The 27356-nt window shown below is 44.2% G+C and overlaps 1 protein-coding gene across 11 annotated transcripts in view; it reads right to left on the reverse strand.

Annotated features, from left to right (window-relative positions):
* The window catches only part of LOC140404059 (trinucleotide repeat-containing gene 6B protein-like), a 235842-nt gene that overhangs the window by 42117 nt on the left and 166369 nt on the right, over window positions 1-27356 (reverse strand). For all 11 annotated transcript variants that reach the window (XM_072492420.1, XM_072492419.1, XM_072492416.1 and 8 more), the window contains 4 exons: window positions 18533-18554; window positions 12110-12448; window positions 8085-10481; window positions 2661-2845 (listed from right to left, as the gene is read on the reverse strand). In XM_072492420.1, the coding sequence (XP_072348521.1) occupies window positions 2661-2845; window positions 8085-10481; window positions 12110-12448; window positions 18533-18554 (2943 nt within the window). The remainder of the gene's footprint in view (window positions 1-2660; window positions 2846-8084; window positions 10482-12109; window positions 12449-18532; window positions 18555-27356) is intronic.

The following is a 27356-nucleotide window of genomic DNA, read 5'->3' on the forward strand; positions in this document are numbered from 1 at the left end:
TGATCCTATTTCTTATTTTCATTGCAGCGGTGTGACATTCCCAACTCTCCACAGCAGCGATCCCTTTCTAATCAAGACAGATGATCAGGTTAGTGCTAACTAATGTGAACGACATGTCACGTCGTGCGCACAACTCAATACTTACTCTTGCATACAAGTTCTACAAAGAGAAAATCCAACAGGAGCACTTTTATTGCCAACAGGAAAGAAACTATTATTTGGGTTGCATGAGCACAGCTTCATTTCCCAGGTGAAAGGATATGATGCCAGCTATTGCAATCCCTCAGCTCCCTTACCAGCTCAAACTAGAACAAAATCTGGATAAATCATGCTGTGATCCTAATAGTGCACACTGTAGCAGTACTTCTGAAGTGAACTAGCCATGGTGACTTTTTTAAAAAATCCTGAGCCATTGGCACACCATGAGGGAAAAGACTGTCTAAATGAGACCTTTTGTATTTTGCGGTTCTTTACAAAACTCCGGTTTCATTACCATAAAATTCTGTACTGGTTGGATACGGAAAGACGAAGATGTAGAAATAGGTCATTTGGCCAATTGAGTCTGCTCCACCATGCAATGAATCCCAGCTGATCTGATATAATTCTCAACTCCACTTACCCGTCTTATCCCATAACTCTCATTTCCCTTACTGATTAAAAATCTGTCTATCTCAGCTTTGAACCTACTTAACGACCGAGCCTCTACAGTCCGCTGTGGTAAATAATTCCACAGATTCACTACCCTCAGGGAAGGGATTCCTCCTCATCTGTCTTAAATGGGTGACCCCTTACTGAGATGATGCCCCCTGGTCCTAGACTTTCCCACAAGGGGAAACAACCTGTCAAGCCCCCTGAGCATCCTATACATCTCAATAAGATCACCTTTCATTCTTCTAAACTCCAATGAGTACAGGCACAACTACACAACTTTGCCTCATAAGATCATCCCTCCATACCCGGGATCAACCGAGTGAATCTCCTCTGGACTGCCTCCAATGCCAGTATATCTTTCCTTAGATAAGGAGACCAAAACTGTGTATTCCAGGTGTGGTCTAATCATAATCTTTATTAGTGGCACAAGTAGGCTTACACATTAGTACTGCAATGAGTTACTGTGAAAATCCCTTAGTCACCACACACCGGCGCCTGTTCAGGTACACTGAGGGAGAATTCAGAATGTCCAATTCACCCAACAGCACGTCTTCGGGACTTGTGGGAGGCAACGGAGCAGCCAGAGGAAACCCACGCAGACACAGGGAGAACGTGCAGACTCTGCGCAGACAGTGACCCAAGCCGGGAATCGAGCCTGGGAACCTGGCACTGTGAAGCAACAGTGCTAACCACTATGCTACCATCTAACTCGTGCCTTGTACAGTTTTAGCAGGATGCCCCTACTCTTATTTCTTTTTAAATAAAGGCCAACATTCTACTTGTTTTATTACCTGAACTTGCATGCTAGCTTTTTGTGATTTATGCACAAGGGTCCAGGGAGGTGTAGTGGTTAGTGCTGCTGCCTCATGGCACCATGGACCCGAGTTCAATCCCGGTGCCGGGGTGGAGCTTGCACATTCTCCCTGTGTCTGCGTGGGTCTCACCCCCACAATCCAAAGATGTGCAGGGTAGGTGGATTCGCTACGCTAAATTGTCCCTCAACTGGGAAAAATTGTCCAAGGACCCTCTGTGTTGCAGCTTTCTGCAGCCTTTCTCCATTTAAATAATATTCAGCTCCTTTATTCTTCCTACCAAAGTAAATAACTTAACATTTTCCTACTTCATATTCCATCCGCTTGGTTTTTGCTGACTCACTTAGCCTGTCTACAGAGTTCTGTAGACTGTGATCCTCAGCACTTACTTTCCCACCTATTTTTGTGTCATCCGTAAACTTGGGGATAGTACATTCACTTCCCTCGTCCAAGTCAATAATATATATTGTAAATAATTGTGGCCCCGGCAATGATCCCTGTGGCACCCCATTAGCTGCAGGTGGCCATCCTAAAAATGCCCTTCTTATCCCAACTCGGTCTTCTATTAGTTAGCCAATCCGCCATCCATGCCTATTACACCACCCCAATACCATTCGCTCTCATCTTATTAAGCAGCCCTTTTCTGCTGTACTTTTCCTGGACATTCAGAATGTTCAGGAAAGCACACTACTGTTTGCACTGCTGCCTATAACCTGTAATAAAAACATGCATCATGATACAACCCACGCATTTACCATTTTTATAAAACAATGAAGGAAATGTAAACAAACTACCTTCAAACACGGCACATGCGTGAAACATGAATAAATGACATGAATAAATAGGATGCATGACTAATTTCTTTCATTCAATTCCAACCCCCACAAGTGTTGATATTACTCAGCAGCTGCTTCCATTACTTAGTCATACTTCTATCTTCAAATAACAGTGTCATGTGAGCTGTCTAGGAAACTGCACAAGCACATGATTTTTCTCCTAAAACGTTATTAATCATCCAGAATCAAAAGAGATTGTACCAGACACCTGGCTGTAGATATAAAAGGGAAAAACTGGGAATACTAAAAATCTGAAATACAAACAGGAATTCTGAAAGTGCACAACAGGTCAGCACCTGAGTAAGAAAGAGAAAGATAATTCACCATCCTCTTAACCTTATTAAGGATTTTCCATGCTTACCTTGTGAGTTTTCTTCCCGCCTGAGGTCCAGTTAGATGAGTTGTAGGGTGAACTACTCTCCTGAGTTCCAGCACTGTTCCACAGGCCAATTGAACTATCGTCTTCTTCCTCCCAGCTTGGGGGACGTGTACTTGCCACAGCAGGTCGATCACCACCACCCCACCCATCCTGCATAGATTTTGAACCTGGAAAAAAGTATTTTTAGCATGTTATTCCCAAAAATAAGCTATAAATTTTTTTTCACTCCCAAAATCCACTGCTCCCTGGTCACTTAAGAATCCAAGATAACAAAGAAAATCCTTCCCAAACAGCACCTACACCATATGGGCCAAAGCAGATCGCTATTCAAGGCTGCGACTCACCATCAACTTTTCAAGGGCAATAAAAACGATGCCCCAACCAGCAATGCTCATGTCCCATGAAAGAATAAAAAAATTTGAGGTGCCGAACAAGGAGACCTCAGGTTTGATTACTACTTTCAGCTGAGCCAGCTGATGTCAAAAACATGTGTGGAGGAGGAAGAGGAAAGCAAAAGTTGGAGACATTTCCTCATAGTAGTGATGAACTAATTGACATCTTCTTTAATAAAAATCAGTCAACTAGGAGAGAAGGTTACACACAGATACAGACCTGGGGGTGGGGGTAACATAAACAGCACTAATTTTCCCTTTCATCACCTGTCCATAAATAGAAAGATGTTTTGGTTTACTTCCCCCTCGATAAGCGGTGGAGTATTTCCCAACACCTCAATTTTGTTGTGATCCAATTTTCTATTAATAACCCTACAGCAAACTGGAGATAGGATGGACTCAATAAGGGTTTAGTTTATTTACACACTGACAAACCAGGGTGGGGGGGCAGTGCCTCCTTTGCAGTCATACAGTAAAAGTGGGCTAGAGAAAATAATGGTTTACAGGGTACAGGGTAGAGACCATGGATAAAGGAAATAATATTTCACATGGGTCCAGAATCAAAGTCCAGTGAAGTATTCCTTCCCTGAGGTCAGTGGGCTGAAACCGATGCTAATTAATTCACTTTCTGGGGGTGCTGACTTCACACAATGAGGTAGGCATGCAGAGATGATCAGTCTTGTATGTGATGGATGCAGAAATCCCTGACAGTGTAGATGGAGCCAGGTATTTAAAACTAGGCAGAGAGCTCCTTTTCTATGAGGTTGCTTGTAGGGTGGTGAGCAATAGACTCAGCTTCTAGGCCACAAGGCAATATTACTGATTTTACAAACTAAAGGGCCATGTCACATGATTCCAACCTCATCACATTGTCTTTGACAAGGGGTGTGTATCGCTGGTCTGGTTCACCAAAATGGCTAAATGTCTCAACCACCAAGACTTCAAAAGAAGGTTGCAAGACCCTTTGTCCTGTCAGACTAGTAAACACTGGTTAGCCAACCGGAGTTATGGAACGCAGATGGCTGTTGAATTTGGTCTCTGCAGCTCACAGTCAGTCGCTGGTGTCTCTTCAGAGCTAACTAGGTGCAAGTTTCTTTGATACTGCCAGGTTTCTCCTTTTGTTCGAGGATCACAAACAGACATAGGTTCAGCCAGTTTAAAAGTTCTTTCTCCAGTTTTAACATTTTTAGAAATAGCCTTGTGGATATCAATATATATTTTTATTAAAAAAATACACAGGATGAGGTCTTAGTCCCCTCACAGTCCATAAAGCCTTGGTGAAAAAGCTGAATTTATTTAATTTCTTATGAAGGAAGAATGGGAAGCAAAGTAGTGTGCATTCATTCTCTCACTCACACTGGCACGTCAGACACACAGCAAGCAGGCCAATGACAGTTCCCTGCAACATTTTCCTTTTTAGACGTTTGAATTTGGGTTATTCCATCAGCAAGGACATTATCCGGTACTGAGATGTGGAAGGTTTAGGTGACTTTGCAAGTATATTCAGGGCTAGAGTTTTGAATTTCCTCTGTTAGCGATCAGACATAAGCAAAGCCATTAGTTTCAGTTGTCTGTGTGTTCAGCTCCTGACAGGTCTTGGGATTTACTGGGTGGTTAGCACCGAGTGGTAGGTCTCCCTCCTACATTAAGGACTGAGTGTCCCGTGTCCCAGAGCAGCAACAATGGACTTGTCACTGTCCCTAAAGGGCAAAACTCCAAAAGCTCTTTGAATGTTTGTCTAGCTCAGTCACGCACAGTGCCATGACCCCCCAACAGGCAAGTTTCAGTGATCAGAGCCTCTGCCTGCTCTGCTGCACTACCCAGCGGGGCACCCTTCAGAAGACTACTCATATGGAGCCCTATTAGACCTACACATGCTCTGCTTGTAATCTCCAGCACTCATCTAGAATAGCCCATTTTATTGCAATAACACACCCTTCTCGGGGGATTTTCCTTTCTGTTTTTATTTCAGATTTTCAGCATTGGTGGTATTTTGTTTAGCCCCAGGTTTAGTTGGTTTTGCATGATGTGATCTCAGCCAGGTTATTAGGAAGAAAGCTGCAATCAGTTGCATGCTGGGGAAAGAGAATAAAAACCCATAAAAAATGTCCAGGTCCTTCTCTCAGTCATCAGCTTGGTGAATCCTGCTGAAAGTGTGCGGATATCCATGCCTTTACTGTGATATCCAATTGATAAATCTAGGCTCATAGTTGGAGGTGCTCATAGTTGAGGAACAATCACATGCAAGCTACTGGAGGGTGGCAAGTGCCTATAAAGCCACATTCCAGAAATCATTGCCAGACAGAGAGGAGGGGAATAAACTAGAGGAGAAGCTGTGGGATGAGCATGCATGGTCGAGATTTAAATACAACTCTGCCCCATTTTCACTGGGTCTTGCTTGCTGTCTTATAACTGAACTGCAGAACGCTGATATTCAGGAAACCCAATCTGCGCATCCCCATTGAATCATTATCCAATACAAGGCCCCAGAGATTCATTCTTTCAAATGGTCACCATTGTCAAAAGAAATTGCAAACAAACAAGTTCAATGAAAGATGGGGGGTGCGATTCTCCGCTCCCGCGACTAAGTGCCCACGCCGTCGTGAACGCCATCGCGTTTCACGACGGCGCGAAACGGCCCCGATTGCGATCGATTCAAGGCCTGAAAATGGGCTAGGAGTGGGGCCGCGAAGAACTCGGGGGGCGTGTCGTGAAAGCAGCGTCGTCAGCGCGCACCGGGCATTGGCGCCGCATAAATGACACGGTGGTGGCGTCACCCGCGCATGCGTGGTTGCCGTTCTCCCCGAGGCCGCCCCGCAACAAGATGTCGGATGGATCTTGCGGGGCGCGGAGGAAAGGAGGTCCTCCTTCAGAGAGGCCGGCCCGCCGATCGGTGGGCACCGATCGCGGGCCAGACCCCATTTGACGGAGAATAGCGGGGATAGCGGAGAATCGCCATTTTGGGTGTCTCGGGCGATTCTCCAGCCTGCGCCGCGCAGAACACGACGGGGCCGTTCTCGCCGCTTGGGTGAATCGCGGGAGGGCATCGGACCGGCGTCGCGTGGAAAAATGGCGCGCCAGGCGTTTCTCCAAACCGGCACGAGAGCGGAGAATCGCGCCCGGGATCTTTCCATTTAACAAAAGCAAAATTCAAGGGTTTTACTTGTATTTGACACTCAAAAGTTATGAGCAATGCAGCAGCGGATGTTAGATGACAGTAACCGAGAAAGCAAGCCACGTTAATGAAAACTAAAAGGTCTCCTGTTTTGGCTATTTGCCAAAATCCCCAAGACTCAGGCTAAATGCAAACTTGATTCAAAGTTTTCATGAAATACTACGCTATCTGTCTTCAGGTTCAAAAAACAGGATTGCAAACTCCATAAAAAATCCAGCCATTCTTTTCCTAATAAAGGAAATGCAACCTGTAGAACACAAAGAAGCCTCCTTATGTGCGTGTGCACTGCAGTTTGGACTGCCTTCCGTTAGTCTGGACCTGCAGCCAACTTCTCTTGCAGGACAGGAACTCAGTTTAAAAGGGACAGAAGATGGGGGAACAGTGAGAAAAAAAGTACATCACTCAAGACAGTGGCAATAGTTTACCCTTGCCATTTTTCCAATCAGGGCAGTGGACAGGGTAACAAAATTTGACTGTCAGGAGATATGGGGAGCTGTCTGTCCCCTCACCGCAAAGTATGTGCACCAGCTGTAACAGAAAGTTACCAATTTTGACGACCTCTTATAGAAAACTGAAAATGATCTATATTAGCTTGCAACTGAAGTGGATAAGGACAGATGCAACACATTAAATGGCCAAAGGCGGTATGAATGATCACATGTAACGTAACTGGTCAGAAATGGAAGTGAGGGCTCGTAAAACTGGATTAACATTCTGAAAGGTTTCTGGATTATCCATGGGAATGCTTGCAAAGAGTTTTATCTGTGATTGGGTGCTTCCATCAGTTTGGTGCATGTAGGCACCAAATTAGGGCAAAGTTCTGACAAAAGGTCATTGATCTGAAACATTAACTTTTGTTTCACTCTCTTTGCAGATGTCGCCTGACCTGCGGAGTATTTCCAGCATTTTCTGTGTGCTACTGCTGCATTGTTTCTACATTGACAAAAACAACTGTTTAAACAGAGGTGCAACACAAAGTATTAATCATCTTTTCTTCAGAAGATGCTGACGCATTTTAAAGTACCAGGCCAGAATGGATATCCTTTATACAGGATCCTAAACAGTGATCTGTCTGACATATAATTCCAACACAAAGCACCTCCGGGTAGAGGCCAGGGACCATGATGACAACTTTAGTCTACCATGGTCTATGGGCACTGAGGCCAATCACACTGCAACAGCTGCTGCACTGAGAGAACCCTGACCAAGCTGCCAACCCCAGTCAAACTGTGTTCTAATCCTTGCTGGAATCTGTCAACTCCACAGAAACGCTAGGAATTAAAACATGGAACTTTCCGAACTGCATAGCGCAAGTGCTGCATTCATCACTGTGTTTATCCACAGGAATATAGGAGGAATTGGCACTCTTAACTTTGTTATAAAAGTCGTTTAGTAGTCCACAATTTGAGTTTTGCAGGAAAAAGACCCACGTTATCGAAGTTTTTCGTCTTGTACTCATCGGAACAACAGCAAGAATACCGAATGCAAAGGGAACAACAATTTACAACAAACTGAGAAGAGATTGGCGGTGGACTTTGATTCGTAGAGGTGTTGCCATGGTTAAATAGTTATTTCTGCATGGCAACGCCTCTAACAATTAGTGACAATCAATCAGCTCTCTCTTTGTTGTCTTAACATTCGTGGTATTGCAAATTCCCCTGACGAGTGCATACAGTTTCAGCAACATGTGGCTTTTGGAATAATACAGGATCCAATAAGATCAGAAGATGCCTCTATCTTTCATAAACTGAAACTCCACTGAACTGATAGCACTTTGTGTTTTTACATACTTAAGACTTTAAAAAGGTAGAACAATGTACATATAACTGGACATCTTACCAGAACTGGATGTGGAACCTCGGCCTGTAACCACATTGGATGTATTTGGCTCCCGTGGCATTGACCCACTTCCAGAGCTCTCGCTTTGGGAGTTCTTGTCCCACAGATTCACATTCTTATAGTTGTAGCTGTTGGGATCTCCCCAGGCTGAAGTGCCATCATCTATCTCCATCTTTCGGGAGATAGACTGCGGTGAAGGCTCTTCCCATCCAGTCGGTTCTTCTTCCTTTGGCACGACTGGGATGGGTGTAGGCGGCACAGGTGTTGAGCCCCAGCCAGGTCCTGATTGCCGGCTACCAGCAGACGCAGTACCCCAAGAGCCAGAGACCTCTTGTTGCTTATTCCAATTAGGAGCGGCTGTTTTTGATGACTCGCCCCATCCCTGGTGTCTTGTGGGGTCATCCCACCCACCTCTCTGGTTTGAATTAGAATTACTGCCACCTCCCCAAGATCCTACATCACCACGGCCACTATCGCCCCACCTAGAGTTCGAACTGTCCCAGCCACCCGCTTTTGGTTGTTCAGCTGGCTGCCCACTTCCATCACCCCAACCATTATTGGCAGACCAACCTTGAGTTGGTTGCTGTCTTGCACCCCAACCCGGTTCCTTAATTCTAGGCCCCTCATTCCATGATGGTGCCTTCTCTTCTGATGTCCCACCTCCCCAACCTTGACTGTTCTTTGGGTCCACCCACCCACTTGGACTCTTAGACTCCATGTTTGAAGACTGCGGAGCATCTCCCCACCCAGAGGTGCAGTGACCGCTTTGACTGGGCCCTTCGCCCCAGCCCCCTGAGTTAGTGCTCTGAGTGGCGGTGCTCTCCCACCCTTCTGTTCCTCTGTCAGTGCGCCTTTCATTCCTGGGTGACTCCTGAACATCCCACATTGTATTCTGCTTTATTTGAATTTGGCCCCACCCAGTGTTTGATAACACTCTCGGGTCCAGATCAGCCCTGCTTATTACAGATTGCAATACCTCCTCTTGATCAAGAGGATCAGTCTTGTTTAAGCGCCGTCCACCTGGTTGGGTTTCAGAACCTCCCCTTTTGTTGTTGCTTCGACTAGCAGAGTCACTCCCAGTGGAACTAGAGGCCTTTGCCCAGTTGGAATTTTGAGAGTTCTCTCCTTGATGTTCTGGGAGGGGATTTACCCTGTGATTGTCCCATCCGCCTGTGCCACAATTCTGTTCATTCGGAGGGCCACCCCATTCCCCTTCTGAGCGATTATCAGTCCCTGGCTGTTGACCCCACAAACCCTGAGCACCACCCGATGCTGTTCTGTTCCCTTTACCCCAGTTTTTTGCTTTGTTGGGGTCTTGCGCCTCAGAGTCCCACGGTCCGCCGCCATTATTGTCCCATGATTCAGTTCTTGATCTATTCACCAATAACTGTTTCATACCAGAGCCAGCCTTTGCTGAATCATCGCCATTGCGTCCATTATTGCCATCAGCTCCTGTACCATTTTGTCCAGAAATTGAATCAGTTCCAGAAGACCCCCAAACTGTATTCCAAGTTCCCCCAGTTCCCCGGCCTTCCATAGTTCCTCTAATACTGCCTTCGGATGAGGCGTCAGTGCTCACAGATTGATTCAATACCAAGGGGTTTCCCAAACCCATTCCCAAGGGCATGTTCCAGGTCCCATTCCCTGTCGTATCAGACACTCCCTTGTTTTGCAAAGGGTTCCCGGTGCTCTGTGAACTTGCATTCAAAGAGTTAGTGTCGCCATTATTTGGTCCATCAGTGTTAAGAGCTTGAGGCTGTTCTCCAACAGAAGCATTCCATGTAACACCCGCATTTTCCGTTTTTGACTGTTTTGCCCAGGCGCTTGCAGAAGTACCGTCCTGATCCCTAGGGCTTTGACCTACTGCACTAAGTTGTGCACTGGAGCTCGAAACATCTGTCTCCAAAGTCCCTTTTCCAGAATTGCCCTCCTGGCCCAACACTGGCCAGGCTGATGGGTTGATATTTGGGTTCAAGGTCAACCCAAGGCCAGCTCCATCAGGGCTGCTCAAGTTTTTCCAATTGTTGAGTCCGTCTTTGCTCTCCGAAGAGATGGAAGATGCATGACTGGGTTTAGGCACGAGGCCCATGTTCCAGGCCCCCAATTTACATTCATTCTTTCCGCTCCCAGCAGCAAACTGGTTTGCAGTTCCTTTGCAGCTCCTGGCAGTGCCACTTCCTGGTGGCAGGCTCTTCTCGGAGCCAAGGTTTGAGGCACCTTCATTGTCTACATGTTCCGAAGCCGACTCAGAGTCTCTGCCTGTGATGCAAGGCCAAGCCTCCATATCAGACCCGTCTACGATTAACTTATCCCAGCCGTGGTTGAGGTCAGTGCTGGATGATCCAGAACCCCAAGCAGAATTTGCATAATTTGAACCAGCACCCCCAGGATTTGCGTCTACAATAAAAAAGCAAGACATGAATAACCATCAGCTTGTGGGGATTTAACAGTCAAATTAAATTTATATTTTGGGTAGGATATTCAAAATCAATTTTCGCACCGACACTCGAACAATATCTAATATTTCACCGTTAGCAATCAAAGAGAAGCAAAAGTAAAATAAACTCTATGCCGGTGCCGAGGACCCAGGTTCAATCCCGGCCCCGGGTCACTGTCCGTGTGGCGTAAGCACATTCTCAGTGTCAGCGTGGGTCTCACCCCCACAATGTAAAGATGTGCAGGATAGGTGGATTGCCCCTTAATTGAAAAAATTAGAATTTTTTTTTCCTACAGATGCAAAATGACTTTTTTTTTTTAAAAAGCACCAAAGATTAATCTTTTAGCCTTTCAAAGAAGAAATATTACTTTAAAAATGTTTTTAAAGGGCAAGTTCTCTCATTGGGTGAATTAGGCAAGGACATAGTCTGGTGCTACATTGAGCTATTCAGACACTTCAATGCTGTGAGTTGGGTCTTCTCCCCATCATGTTAGCTGCACTCTTCCAGGGCAGCAATTGGGGCAAGTTGGAGGCTGCTACAAATAGCCTCAGTATCCATTGGAAGAAAATTTTCCAGTTTCCCATTTTTAATTCTTATCCAGCTTACTATTCAATGGCCTTTGCTGGACAATGTGTGCTGGTTGAGGATAGGCTCAGGCTCGCATGGAACAACCTGTAGGTCAAATAGCATTAGAGTGTTCATAAAAAGCACAAGAAAGCACAGTCCAAAGACGTGCAGGTTAGGTGGATTGGCCATGCTAAATTGCCCTTAGTGTCCAAAAAGTTTAGGAGGGGTTATGGGGATAAGTGACGGAGGGTTTAAGTGGGTTGATGCAGACTCAATGGGCCGAATGGCCTCTTTCTGCACTGTATGTTCTATGTTCTAAAGAATGGTTACTCGAGTGAAATGCTGAAGAGCAGCAATGTCTGTCTGTGAAGTTACACACCAGTGAGAATCCTCCCACCTTCAGGCAAGGCGCGACCACTGAAATGAAAATCGCTTGTCACAAGTAGGCTTCAAATGAAGTTACTGTGAAAAGCCCCTAGTCGCCACATTCCGGCGCCTGTTCGGGGAGGCTGTTGCGGGAATTGAACCGTGCTGCTGGCCTGCCTTGGTCTGCTTTCAAAGCCAGCGATTTAGCCCAAGATGATCAAAGTGTGGCCTAAGCTTTCAAAGCTCTCTCCTGTGTGCAAATAGCTTCAGGTCTGCAGGAACAATTTTTCCTCATATCCAGATTTTATCCTTCATACAATGAAGAAGTTACTGATTTCCAAACGCTGCTGCATAAATCACACGCCCAACAAGTGGGGAAACTGAGCTTGCGTATTGTTCATGGAGTGGTCTACAAGAACTGTATTTGTTTTCCCTTCCCCAACTCAGGAAAAGTTAACCAGTCTCCACCCAAGTGTTGGCTAGAATTGAACAAAGAGGCTTTAAACAGGTCTTTATACAACATGATGAGTGCTCGTCATTTTGCAATTGCAGATGGAATAGCACCTAAAATGAAATCCAAAAGTAACCTTTTCCACTGGCGGCAGCTTTGGTTTTAACTTCTCCCATAAAACATTTGAAGAGAAGTCTACTTACCCACTGGTGTACTGCCGTGCTGCAGCGGACAGTTGGGTTGTGTCAATGGTTGTGCAGTGCCAGGGTTTGGTCCTGGCAACCCAGGAGGCCCCACCCCACCTCCAAGAAGCCCACAGGAAGGCGGAGGGGGCTGACCACGTTTTAGTAACACTTTGTGCTCGTGCTGGCGAAATCGAGGAGGCACCTCACGGGGCAGATAGCGGGCGGCGTTCTGTGGCTGGCCGTTGGTGGCCACCGCCCTTTTGGCATTGTTACCACCGTTGCCGGCTGGTGTTGGAACGCTGCCAACTGGGGTGGCAGTTGGAGGCAGGCTTAGGCTTGGCTTCGTCGCTTCGGGCACTAGGGAAATAAGATTTAGAACAGTTAGTGTACAGGAAAGAAATTCAAGATGCGTAGAAATACAGAAGAAACATTTATTTAACTTCACCAGTGTTAGGGGAAAAGGAAGAAGAAAAACCTTTCATGATATATCAAGTATGAGGAAGTATAAAACATCAGCAAGCTGGCTTATCTAACTGAGGTTTTCAACAAGGGTCCACCTAGCACGAATGTTGATAAACGTCAACGCTGCTGGGTCCAGTGGCATTAAGGAACCCCACCTTATGCGTCATAAAAACAGAATTCCATCTCTGTACTTAGTTAAAACCTGTTACATCTCTAACCTTTTCCAGTTCTGATGAAAGGTCAAACTGAAACATTAACTGTCTCTCTACAGATGCTGCCTGACCCGCTGAGTACTTCTAGAATCCACGGTATTTTGCTTTCATCAACTTGGCTCTGTCGGGAACACATTTGCTTCAGAAGGTTGATAATTCAGACCTCATTTCAGGACTTGAGCACATAAGCTAGGCTAACACTTCATTGCAGTTACTGAGGGAGGGCTGCACTGCCTTTCGCTTGTGACATTAATCCAAGATCCCAACACCCTGTTCAGGTGAATGTAAAATATCCCATGGCACTACTGAAAGAGAAGGGAACTTCTCAGTCACTTCGCTAACATTACAATAGGGATCTACATTTCAAAAGTACATAATTGGCTCTAAAGCTTTTTGAAACAACCTGTGGTCTGTAAAGACACTATGTGCAAACAAATTCTTTTTTTTTTTCAAGCATTCTCAGCCAACACCATCAAATCAATTAAAGCGGACATTTATCTCATTGTAGCTTGTGAGGTTCTGCTGTGCCGCTGTATTTGCAACAGTCACTATAATTCAAGAGTAACCCACCAGCTCTGAGGCACTGTGGGATGTGCCATACCTCCTGGCTGGTCTACACTGACTGTGCAGTATTGCTGTCTAAGATTAGTACACTGCTCAAAGCTGCCTAGTCAGGTTAAACAGAACTTTATCAAGCGACTATCGGTTGAACAAAGACATCAACTCTTCGATGAAAGCAAAGTATTGGAAAAACTCAGCTGGTTTGGCAGTATCTGTGGGAAGAGGAACAGTTATTTTTTTCAAATCCAATGTTATGAACCCAGTTGATGCTATAACTACATGAAGATCCTAGAATGGAACATTAAGACCATAATTTTTACATTTTTTAAAATAACTAAAAACGGAGAGGAACTGAGTCACAGTTTTGCTTCAGATTCCAGCACCCTCTGTAATTTACTTTTACATTAACCATGAAATGTTGATTATACAATAATCCTTCACTGCGCCCCCCCCCCCCCATTACCGTACACAGATTTAAAGATTAACACAGATTAGAAAGTACACCTTAAGCTACAATGGATTCATAAACAAAGTCCCCTTTAACCACACAAGATGACTGTGGTAAGGCACACTCCTCTTTGAACCAAAGTGAATGCCTCCTCAAGGTCCCCCACAGATGATTCTTATAACGTGAGCCACCTTGTTTCGCTGAACTCCAGCTTCCATGAGTGATTTCAAATTCTGCTTTCAAAAGTCACACTTTCAAATCTTTTTTTAAATTATGCTTTTCTCTGCTGCTTCCATCAATGTTTCGCTTTCAAGTTTTATATCTCCACCTTCAGGTTTCCTTTGCCTTAAAGGCTTTTACAGAAACTTCGAGGTCAGGCTACCTATTTCCACAATTATTTCAAATTACGTTTCCCAAACTGTTGCAATTTCTCACAAACCTTAGCTCGACTGCAGATATTTCATAGAATTTACAATGCAGAAGGAGGCCATTCGGCCCATCGAGTCTGCACGGCTCTTGGAAAGAGCACCCCACCCTAAGTCAACACCTCCACCCTATCCCCATAACCCAGTAACCCCACCCAACACTAAGGGCAATTTTGGACACTAAGGACAATTTATCATGGCCAATCCACCTAACCTGCACATCTTTGGACTGTGGGAGGAAACCGGAGCACCCGGAGGAAACCCACGCACACACGGGGAGGATGAGCAGACTCCGCACAGACAGTGACCCAAGCCGGAATCGAACCTGGGACCCTGGAGCTGTGAAGTAATTGTGCTATCCACAATGCTACCGTGCTGCCCCAAATATCTTTCTGGCTTCTCATGATCCAATTCCTTTTCAACTCTGACTTTACTGAACAGTAATCTGTTTTGGTTCCCAGTTTCATGTGTTCTGTTAACTCCAGACTTCTTGGACACTTCCCTTCATTTCTCCAGTTTCCTTAACTAGCTAGACTTCAGATTTCCGGCATTGGTTTTCTTAACCTTTATTCCATGGTATGGCTTTTCTTTTAGCAAGGTTGAGAGGGATGCTCCCTCTTTAGCCTTCCTAAACCACTGCTTCTCGCAGAGCTAAGAGAGCTGCCTTCTCTCTCACTGCCTTTCTTCAGCTGCAATCAAATTAGCTTAACTAAAACTTAAAGGCTTCTCTACCTGACAAGGCCCCAGTTGCTGAGCAACCACTGATTTATTTACTCTTAACACTGTCCTCTCCAAGCACAATAGTGTCATAGTTTGAGTTGAAACCAATCCCCACACATACAAACACCTTTGTCCAGCATGAATCTAACTAACGCTTTCAAGCACAGAAACATTAAATTAAACCCACTTAAAACTATAATGTTTATCAACATAAATATAAATCCCTTAAAACTACCTTTATTTTCCTAACACCAATGTAAACCTTCTTTGGAACTCGAGTCATATCGGGTTCTCTCTCCACAGATGCTACCAGTCCAGTTGAGCTCTTTCGGTTATTATTTCAGATCTGTAGTATTTTGCTTTTACACTAAATCTTAAAAGCCGACAAACCAGAGAAACACATCCATGCATTTGTTATTTCAGATTTCCAGCATTCACAGTACTTTGCTCTTGCTACGTTTCATTAATGTCTTCACTGCTTTGAAAATGACTCACTATGGCACCTGATGTAGATAACATGCTTTAACACACATGTAATCCATTTAGAAAAAGGATTGTGCAAAATACTTAAGATAATGTGACAGCTTAAAGAGCTAAGAGTGGAAGAGATCCAATGGTTTCATTCTGCAATGCTGCCTAACAAGATGTTAAAGTGAGCCATTTGGGCAAACAATTTATGTGTTAGCAGCCAGGAAGATGAAAAATGGGATCATCAGTCTAAGGCTAAAGTGCAAATACTTGCTATCAATAGCATTCACTTAAAAAGGGCAAACCACTGCATGATTGATTGATTGGTATCCCCCACCCCCTGAGATTTCAGAATATGGGTTTAAATCTGGGATGTTATCAGCAGAAAGCAGTTACTGAGCCTGACAGTGCAAAGGAGTTGAATGGATAAAAAAAGCCCAAAAATGCTGACAACACCGGAAAGACTAGAAATACACAGATCAATCAGCACCTCAAAGAGAAAGAACCCCTCTCTATTCTGATCCAATTCTGATTGACATGATATCCAGTAATTTTTGTTTCTGTCTCAAATTTCCAGCAATTGCTGTTTTCCTTTTAATCTATGCAAGCCCCCTTTTTCTCCACCGCTGGCTTTGAAAGCAGACCAAGGCAGACCAGCAGCACAGTTCAATTCCCGTAACAGCCTCCCCGAACAGGCGCCGGAATGTGGCGACTAGGGACTTTTCACAGTAACTTCATTTGAAGCCTACTTGCGACAATAAGCGATTTTCATTTTTTCATTTTCATTATAGTTCAGTGATCTGCTCCTAAGCCTTTAACTATCATCCTGAACCAACCTGAAGGAGTTATGCAACTTCTCTTTGTCCAATGCCCCTGCGTCTCCCTTACTGCAGACTTTCCCTGTTTCCTAGGGAATATCCAGATGGAGATGGGGTAGCACGGAACAGGAAAGGTAGGAGCAGTGCTAACATGATATTGTGTAGAAGAGGGAAGAACTGTCCCAGTTTGGACTGGAGAGGTGGAGAGGGCAATGAGAAACATAGCAGCAGTCACACACAGCTGCTTATAGATAACTTGGGAGGCACGAAAGGAGAAAAGGTTTAGAGAATCTTGCTTTAATGCGTACATTTTTGTATAGTATTTGGAATTAGAATTAAAACAGAAGCGCACCTAAGTCTGCAAACAACCGAGCAAGGTGCAGAGGTGATGCAGTGTCCCATAGAACCGATGCTATCTAAAGGTCCCAGCTAGTGGATTTATCAGCACGGCTAGTGTTGGTCTTATAGACAGACAGATCTACAGTGGATATCTGCATTTATTTCAGAATTCTAGCATCCCTAGTTTTTCATTTAGATCTAGATGACATATTACGCTTACTTATAACGGATAAGTCACTGCTGTATTGAGGGTTGATAACGATTCTCACTGCAAACCCACAGCACAGTCATGCTTACCCATTAAGAGCCAGGTAGTTTATCATCTTGAGATCCAAGCTGTTCTCTGCTGACTATGATGGATTTTCAGCTAAGACCAAGAGAATGGCTTGCAATGACAAGGTTTGCTATAATGAGGGCAGACTAAACTTGGAACAGTCTCAAAGTGTTAATGTAACACTGTACTGCTGTGCTTGGTTCACTGATGCAGGACGTTAGTCCACTGGGAGTAGGCATTCAACAGGATGGTTAGTATTTCAAACAAGGATCTTTTATTTTAAACCTTATAAACCATTTACAGTCTGCCATAGATTTCTTGGGCACCTGACAATTGCATGTATTTGGCTTTATAGATTTCAAAATATACATCTTTCTTAACATTCAACAGATATTGAGCTGGCAATACCGCAGGTCACAGCTCTACTTTAAAACAAGGGAGGAGAGACTTCAGGGTTATTTATGAATAGACTGAGAATACCCTCAGGCCCAACCCATATAACAGTGCAACCTTGCACATTGTTCACAAACCTCCTATACTCCGGGGAGAGGCAAAGAAAAAGAAAATAATTGCAGCCAAGTCAGAGTGAAATCTAGGAAATACCTCTCCAACATCCAAAGGTAGGTCCACGAGCTTCAGGAGACACCCAATAGCTCATTAAATCTGGACTTTCCGACACAAGATTTCCTCCATTTGGAAAGTGTGGATGAAATCATTTGAGACTTAAGGCCAGCATGATTTCTTTCCTCACAGCAGAGATTTTAGCTCTCGATCCTTGTCCAATATCCTTTGCATGAATGTGCATATTTAAAGGGGGAGGATATAAAGAGACCTATATCCAAAATCAACAGACTGATACAACTTGCATATGCCACACCTGTAGAATGATGCACGAGTGAGACGCTAAACGTTTGACAGCCCAACCAAGAGAGATGGGAGATAGTCGGCCAAACAAAACCCTCCTCCTTTGAAAAGAACCCTGCAATGTCTTTCATCAACAGTGCATTCCTATCAAATATTACTCACCCTGCACTGGGGCCCTGCACTGCACCAAAGCCAAAGAGGACTTACTTTCAGGGTCTCACTGTGGTCAAGAGGCAGGCATGGAAGTTTAAAAAAATTATATATTCAACTTCGGACATGATACTGTGCTAAGACTGCAGCTAGGCAGTCAATAATTTCCCTGCTAGCTCCAGATATAAAATGTGCTGCGATGGCTCCCTCTGATGGTGATGTGGCATGCCAGAAAACTGGCAATGATCCCTTGTTGGAAGTGAATTTCCCTCATTCCAATCCCAAGAGCACATTTTTGAAACTTTAGAATAGTTCTATTACACAAATACAAGTTGACTGGCTCAGACAAAAAAATGTCTGAGCTTTAGTAGTACCTTCCTCTGATCCCCGAATTTAGATTATTACAGTCTTGCAATCACTCATTCTGTGCCCAAAAACAGTACAGAAACCAGTACAATTTAGAGTGGAGTTCTAACAATACCCAGAAAGGGTTTAAACATTAGTTTCACCTATGTACTTATAAGCACTCATCAGTTTAACCTGGTACCCAATGTAATCTTTTTCATTGCTGTTTTACAGCAATCTTTAGGTACATGTGCATATATATGTAGATGTAAATACAGCAAAAAGAAATTGCTTGAACTTTGCACCCCCCCCCCCCCCCCCCACCCCACCCCCCAAAGATAAAACAGTCTCTTACCTTTGGTTTTTTGTTCTGTAACCTAAAAGGGAAAAACAAAGTGCTGCGTCAGTTTAAAGTAATCAATTCGCATCAGCAGCAGAATCCTGCTACAATTTGCCTCGAGATCATCAGCTACTCATAGGCTCCCCAATATCCCTTTTACCATCGATGCTGTAGGGGTTGGGGGGAGAGTTGTGCACCGCAGCAGGGCTCTCCCATCACTGATAACTCTCAGATATAAACACAATATAGACTCCAACCAGTCTTGAAGATTCACCAACTTGTGAAAATTGCATTTGCTAGCCCCTGTGCTTAACCGCTGAAGGCATGGTGCAAGTTCCATCCATTCTACATGCATTGAAAATGGTACTGAAGTTTATGCATCAGACTTCAATGGGTCTAAGGGGAATGGTAGAAAACTACAAATACAAAATCAGAGCATGGCATATGGTGGATGTCACAATATGAGAGCAGTGATCAGGAGGTAAAACAGGTTAGAAATTCCCAGGTAATGACATTACAGAATCAGAGTTCTCTGTTTAGACACATAATTGCCAAATCATTCATTTTAAGGCAGCCTTGCTAGAAAAGAATTTCAATCAATCGAGAGTTCAGAGTGAGGCTGAGGCTCGGGCTGGTGGTAACATACTTGCAGGGTCAGCTCCAATTGCATTGTACTGTTTTAGTGCATTGTATAATAGGGAATGTTGTCATTGGACTGTTTTAGTGCATTGGTACGGTGAGGGTCACTTTACTGTTGCAGAACCCTAAATGTTCTAAGAAGATGGAAAGAGAGAGAGAGAGAGGGCAAAGTGTTAATGTAGATCGTGATTTTTATCATTTTGTCTTGTTATTGTGAAAGCCAGTCTGTTCTGTACAGAAGTGTGTGTATTTCTACCTGGAAGAAATTTAAGGAACCTATATTCGGACCTTAGATTTAACTTGCCCTAACCTTCTTTCGTTTTTTCCCCAGTCAGCCACTCAACAGCCCAATCCTTGCCAATCCCTGTGAATTCAATGTCAAAATATTCAAGTTAAACACACATCAACTTGACACACTTCATATTGGCACAGTGTGAAAGCTTTTGCTCGACCATTCACTTACCTTGAGTGCACGGATTCTCAATTTATCAGCCCAATAAACACCCATACTACCTCTCACAGTTTTCCAACTAGCTGTCTCACACCTGCTTAGTAAACTTTAACCTTTCAGAATGTTTTTATACAAGTAAATCTTGGCTATTAATTTAGCCATGCTAGGTTGCTACAGCTAAACACCTGTGGAGAACATTAACATTCACTGTCAAGGTCAACCACTGAATTGGTGCAGGGAACAAAACAAATTATATTCGGCAAGAAACAAATTTCTCTGAAAACCCAAAACTACACTGGATTATCATGGAATCTGTGACATTTAATACAATGTGTTCATATAGCAAGAGACACCAAAAAACGCTCTTCAGGTGGGTTTCAAAATGCAGTTGGATCCAAACATTTTCATTGCTTCATGTTTCACATAAATGAAAGAACAGACCACTATGGACAGGATACAAAGGAATGGAAAAAGTGAGATGCAGATTCAATAGGACGTTCCATGAATGGAGGAGTTTTAGCTACAAAGGAAGAGAGAAATTTGTTTAAAGATGAGGTGGTTACGGCATGTACCTAAAAGGAAAAAGAACATAGTAACTGCTTGAATTGGTTGGTGACAGGGCACAAATTTAAGCTAATCATAGAACAAATCAAAGGAATTTATAATGTGAATCCTGTCTCAAACAGTCAAAGCAAGCTCCTGAACATTTTTTTAAGTTATAGGTAGGCAGTGCATAGTGGTATTGTCGCTGGACTATTAATCTAAAGTCCCAGGGTGATGATCTGGGGACCCAGGTTTGAATCCCACCACGGCAGGTAATGGAATTTAAACTCAATAAAACATCTGGAATTAAACGTTTAAAGATGAGGGCAGCACGGTAGCATTGTGGATAGCACAATTGCTTCACAGCTCCAGGGTCCCAGGTTCGATTCCGGCTTGGGTCACTGTCTGTGCGGAGTCTGCACATCCTCCCCGTGTGTGCGTGGGTTTCCTCCGGGTGCTCCGGTTTCCTCCCACAGTCCAAAGATGTACAGGTTAGGTGGATTGGCCATGCTAAATTGCCATTAGTGTCCAAAATTGCCCTTAATGTTGGGTGGGGTTACTGGGTTATGGGGATAGGGTGGAGGTGTTGACCTTGGGTAGGGTGCTCTTTCCAAGAGCCAGTGCAGACCCGATGGGCCGAATGGCCTCCTTCTGCACTGTAAATTCTATGATCATGGTGCCGAAGTCCCAGGTTCGATCCCTGGGTCCCTGTCCGTGTGGAGTTTGCACATTCCCCCCATGCTTGCATGCGTTTCGCCCCCTCAACCCAAAGATGTGCAGGCTGGGTGGATTGGCCACGCTAAATTGCCACGGAATTGGAAAAAAATCAATTGGATATTGCAAATTTTTTTTAAAAGTCTAAAGATGACCATGAAACTATTGTTGATAGTCGCAAAAACCCATCTGGTGCACCGACGTCCTTTAGGAAAGGAAATCTGCAGTCCTTACCTGGTCTGGCTTACATGTGGCTCCAGGCCCACAGCAACATGGCTTATTCTGAACTGCCTTTCAAAGGTAAGTAAGGTTGGACAATAAATGCTGGCATAGTCACGTCCATAGTCATGGGACGCCACATCCCATGAATGAATTTTTAAAAAGTTGAAAAGGAATGTTAAAGGGTATGGGGAGTAGGCAGGTATCAGATTAGACACTAGCCTTTCAGAAAATATGCACAGGTGTATATTCGAGGGGCTGACTGTCCTCTTTGGAATCTTCACCAGAGTGGCATTATTGACCCAACACCTCAATTTCCTAAAATATTACACATGGGCCTGGTTTGACAACATAGTCTCAGTTTCAACGTGAGAGAAGAGTGCTAGCGTGAGAAGGTAGGTGGCCCAATAGCACATTAAAGGTCTGAATAGGTTGCCCAATGACAACAATACTGCTAGTCAGCAAAGACGCAAACAGCAAAATGGTCAGCTGTATTGTTATTTGGATTGGGGGGGGGGGGGGAAAGAGAGAGAGAGAGAGAGAGAGAGAGAGAGAGAGAGAGAGAGAGAGAGAGAGAGAGAGAGAGCGGGGCGAGATGAAACCTACAGCATCGTGTGCAAACTGCTCAGCGACAGGAAGTAGACATTGCAATATCAAGATCAAGGCCAGCAAGATTAAGCAACGAGCTTCGCAAATAGCAGTAAAAAAAAAAACCTCAAAACACCATGTAATAAAAATACCAGTTTGTTCGGCCACAGTAAACGAGGAGGCTGTTATACATAGAGTGAATGTGCACATTCAGCTCATTTCATAGTGATTTATTTTGCAGAATGGGAGGCTCGTTGATGGTGCCTAATGGCTGCATCGTGGGATTAGAGGCTAAAACCAAAGCAAAAATTGTGGCACTGTATAGCGCTTAAATTTGACCAAAGACTCAACAGTTACAATGACTGGCCAAGTAAGCAGCTTCTAATTGCCTCACACTTCTGTTTGTCTATCTCATCCTGATTGAATCGTTCACTGCATTAAAACCTTCATTAATCATAATGTATGTTGAAGTGAAAAAACACAATTTCTTGAGCCAATGATTTAACAGCATGTAACAAAACTATCTGACAGGCAAAAACAAAATCTCATTAGCATATCCAAGCTGGTTGTTTAAAAAAAAGCTTATTTATATTAACACAGGATGAATCGACCAAAGATGAGCACAAGATGAATTTAGAAAACAATTATATGGGGCACATATTGCTAAGGCAGAACAGATAAGATCCAATACCTTCACCCCTTCCACCCGTCGGCTCTGGGAAAGATCACAACAGATAATGTCACATGAATGCCGACACAAAAAGCTCTTTGTGCATTAGGAAGCACTCATGTTCTGGCTAACCCTGGTACTTTAACTTTATGATTGACAACAGTATCATTAGTGGGCGCATTTTGGGGTTTTGTGCATGTGGGGCTCAGGGAAATGGAGTATAAATGCTTAAAAAAAGGTTTTATATTTGACACAACTTCCAAAATCAGGTTATTATGGATTTAAATTGTGTGTTGTGTTCAGTATCTTTTTATAAAGCAGTGTGACGTGGATATGTACAATGTCTATCCGCTTTCAGGAAGAGAGGGCCCCTCGCAAATTGAGAGACTGATCCAAATTAATGAAATCAGTATTCTCTGCAGCTCTCATTGCAACATGAATACTTGGCTCTGTTACAAGTTTCCATTCTCCCACTGAATCGAAAGTCTATCTTGATCATTGCTCTAGTAAACAGTCCAAGCTTGACCAGTCTTAAAGGTACCTCTTCAATTCTCCCAGCTTACCTTCTCCAAATGAGGCATCAACTGAAATAAAACTGTAGGTCACTGCCTCTGATAAGCCATACACAGAGCAGGGCACAGGTTTGACCAGTGGTCAGCCTCCAGTTAGCTGCTGTCACACAGCGGTATGAGAACTATAACGGACTACAGAGATTAAAGGAAGAAAAATCAGCCATGGTGCCTATTTCTGATCACAGACTGTATTTGTGGACAAGAACAGGGTGGAGTTCAAAAGTGATGTTCATAGTTAGAGAGTCCACCAACTCAGCGACCCGAGAGTGGCACGGTGGCGCAGTGGTTAGCATTGCTGCCTATGGCCCCGAGGACCCAGGTTCGATCCCGGCCCTGGGTCACTGTCCATGTGGAGTTGGCACCTTCTCTCCGTGTCACTGTGGGTCTCACCCCCACAACCCAAAAGATGTGCAAGGTAGGAGGATTGGCCACGCTAAATCGCCACTTAATTGGAAAAAAAATAATTGGATACTCTAAATTTAAAAAAAAGAGTATGAGGGAAAGCTAGAAATATAAAAATGGATCTTAAGAGTTTCTATAAATATTTAAATAAGAAAAGTTAACCAAGTGAGCGTTGGTCCTATAGAAAGTGAAACTGGGGAATTAAAAATGGGAAATAAAGAGATGGCAGGTGAATTGAACAGGTATTTTGCATTGGTCTTCATTACAGAGGTTATAAGCAACATCAGAGATAGTTATAAATCAGGAAATAGAGGCAGGAACTCAGGAAAATTACAATCACTGGGGAAGTGGTACTGAGCTGCAGGCTCACAAATCCCAGGTCTTGATGGACTTAATCCTCGGGTCTTAAAATAACTGGCTGGTGAGGTAGTTGATGCGTTGGTTTTAATTTGGAGAATGTTGGAAGCTATTATCAAAGATGTTGCGGCAGGGCATTTAGAAAAATTCAAAGCAATCAGGCAGAGACAAAATGGTTTTTTGTGAGAGGGAAACCATGCTTAACCAATTTGTTGGGAGTTTTTTTTTTTAAGTCGTCATCATGATGTGGGTAATGCAGAACCGATGCATGTACTGTACTTAAGATTTCCAGAAGGCATTTGATGAGGTGTCACATCAAAAGGTTATTGTGGAAAATAAAAGCTCATGGTGTTGGGGGTAACATATTGGCCAGGATAGCAGAAAGAGTACCCACAAATGGATCTTTTTCTGGTTGGCGGGATGTAATGAGTGATGCGCCACCGGGATCGGTGCTGGGGCTTCAACTTTTTATAATTTATATAAGTGACTTGTATGAAGGGACAGGGGTATTGCTCATAAATTTGCTGATGATACAAAGATAGGCAGGAAAGTAAACTGTGAAGGGGACAAATATAGATGAAAATATCTGGCACATGGAGTATAATGTAGGAAACTGTGAAATTGTTCATTTGGCAGGATGAATAAAAAAAGCATATTATCCAAATGGTGAGAGATTGCAGAGCTCTGAGATGCTGAAGGTTCTGGGTGTCCTAGTGCATGAATCACAAAAGGCAAGTACGCAGGGACAACAAATAATTCGGAAAGCTAATAGAATGTTATTGTTCATTGTAAGGAAAATTAAATATAAGTAGAGAGGTTATGCTTCAGTTGTACTGAACACTGAGACCATATCTGAAGTACTGTGTACAGTACTGGTCTCCTTATTTAAGGATGTAAATGCATTAGTAGTTCAAAGAAGGCTTCATACCAGTAATGGGCAGGTTTTCTTGGGATGAAGGATTGGACTGCATAGGCTTATATCCTCTGGGGTTCAAAAGAATGAGAGGTGACTTGATTGAAACTACAAGATCCGGAGGAGTCTTGACAGGGTGGATGTGGAGTGGACGTTTCCTCTTATGGGTGAATTTATAACTAGGGGCCACTGTTTAAAAATAAGGAGTGACCTATTTACGACAGCCATAAGAAAAAAAAAATTCTCTCAAGAGAGTAGTCTTTTTGGAACTCCCTTCTTCAAAAGGCAGTGGAAACAGAGTCTTTGAATGTTTTTATGGCTGTAGTGGACAGATTTGTGATAAACAAGGGGGTGAAAGGTTATTGGGGGTAGGCAGGAGGCTATAGTCAGATGAGCCATGATCTTATTGAATGGCAGAGCTGGCTCGAAGGGCCTCTGTCAAAGGGAGATCAGGGACGGATTTCTCAGTCCTACCACACCCATTTTCTGATGCGATGCGCCCTCGCCGGCAGCAGGATTGTCCGACCCAGCAGCCGGTCAATGGTGTTTCCCATTGTGGGCACCCCCCATGCCGTCGGGAAATCCATGGGCATGTGTACGCGCTGCCGGCGAAACAGAGGATCCCGCAGACAGAGAATCCAGCCCCGTCTTAAAAATTAGATTGAATTTTTCGAGGTGGTGATTAGGGCCATTAGGTATGCAGGTTAGATTGGTCATGCTAAATTGCCCCTTAAGTGTCCAAAGATGTGTAGGTTAGGTGGGGCTACGGCGGGGAATGAGCCTAGGTAGGGTATTCTTTTGGAGGGTCAGAGCAGACTTAATGGGCTGAAGGGCCTCCTTTTGCACTATAGAAATTTTATGATCTGCGTAGTGCAGCCAGAGCAAAGTCCATAGTACCATGGGTAGCTTAGCTGTACAGGAGGATTCAACGAAAACCCAAAGAAAAACAGTAGTAGGTGATTTGATAGAGGAACAGATGGGTGTTTCTGCAGCCACAGACATGAATCCACGGTGGTGTGATGCCTCTGTGGTGCCAGGGTCAAGGATGCCACTGAACGGTTGTAGAACACTCCCAAGAGAGAACAGCCAGCAGTTGTGATCCACATTGGTACAAACAACATACAAGCAGAAAGAGTGATGTTAGCCTGGAATCAGAATGGAGCAAGCTAGGTAGAAAATTATTAAGCATGACTTCAAGACATCCCCAGATTACTCCCAGTACCACACGCAAGTGATTATAGAAACAGAGCATAAAGCAGATTAATGCGTCTTCTATTGGCATATAAATAGTAAAAGTGTGACAAAAGGAAGAGTAGGACCAAAAAGGGGATTTACACAGCGAGACAGAGGGAAAAGTCAAGGGAAAAGTCAAGGAAGTAAATGAATGCTTTGCATGTCCACGGTGAAAGAGTAGGTAATTCAGACAGTGAAAGGGTTTAATGGCATAGGTAATGGTATTGAGTAGGCTGTCTATAGTAAAAGTAGATACAGCACCAGGGCTGGATGAGTTGCATTCAAGGATATTGAGGAAGTGAGTGGTGATTGCTCAAAAAATGGGTGCAAAGTTTAACTTTAGTGGTGGGCAAAAGTCTAGAAACAATAACTTGGGACAAAATTAAGTCACATGGAAAAATGCAGGTGTTATGGGTCCAGGTTTACAGAACCCCAAAGTATTTCATGGAGTTCAACCGCCCCACAACTTTTAATACATTGTGGTGTGAGAAGCACACGGCGTACTCTCCAGGTATGATACAGAAATGGACAAATGTTTTTTTTTAATGTTTTTATTCTCCATTTTCACATTTTCCTTCAAAATTTACACCCAACCCACAGACAGTAAACGGTAACAAATACAAAATCAATCCCCTCAACAATAACAACGATCCCATCCTCCCACCACCCCAAACAACGGCCCACCTGTCAATATATGCCTCCAATAAACAAACCCTCCCACGGTGGAAACAAAAACAAAAAGCAAAGGAGAAAAAGAAAAAGGAGTCCGGGACCGCCCATGGTCACCATTAACCTATAGAGTCCACCCCCCCTCCCCCCACCACACTCAATGCCATCCAACCTCTGAAAGAGTACCGTACATGATACCAAAGAGTTGTAAACACCACCACCCCCCCCCCCCCCCCCCCCCCCCCCCGCCCCCCAAACTCCTCTCGTCCACTGCCTCTTGTAAAACACCTCCCCAACCTCGGTTCCTTCCCCCCAACTTTCCACCCCAGCTAGACCACTCGGACCCTGTTCTGCCAGGCTCCGATGGCTGCAGCCCCTCACCCCACCTCACTCCCGTTCACTGGCCGGCTTAAACTGGCTAGCGTGGAGGCCCCGCCCAGGTCCCTTTCCCAGCCCTACGAAAGCCCAGAAAGCCCCTTTTTAGCACACAAACCCCGCATATCCACCTACACCCCAAAGAGCCCTCATTTCGAGTGAAAGTCCCATCACTTCTCTTGTCCAAATATATATAACATTGGCTCCTTTAGCCCATACACCCGCACGCAGTGAAACAAAAAAGAAGAAAATACAGTCATGAAGTTACATCGGCACATGGCCATTTCTCAAATTCTCAGTTCTGCCACAGTCCTTCTGCCTTCGCAAACTCCTCCGCTGCTTCCGCCGTTCCAAAATAAAAGTCCTTGAGCTTGTAAGTCACCCTCAGCTTCGCTGGATATACAATGCCGCACTGCAGCTTGCTAATGTATAGTGCCCTCTTCACCCGGTTGAAGACAGCCCGCCTCCTCGCCAGCTCCACCGTAAAGTCCTGG

Source organism: Scyliorhinus torazame, chromosome 29 (genome assembly GCF_047496885.1).
Source record: "Scyliorhinus torazame isolate Kashiwa2021f chromosome 29, sScyTor2.1, whole genome shotgun sequence".
Lineage (NCBI taxonomy): Eukaryota > Metazoa > Chordata > Chondrichthyes > Carcharhiniformes > Scyliorhinidae > Scyliorhinus > Scyliorhinus torazame.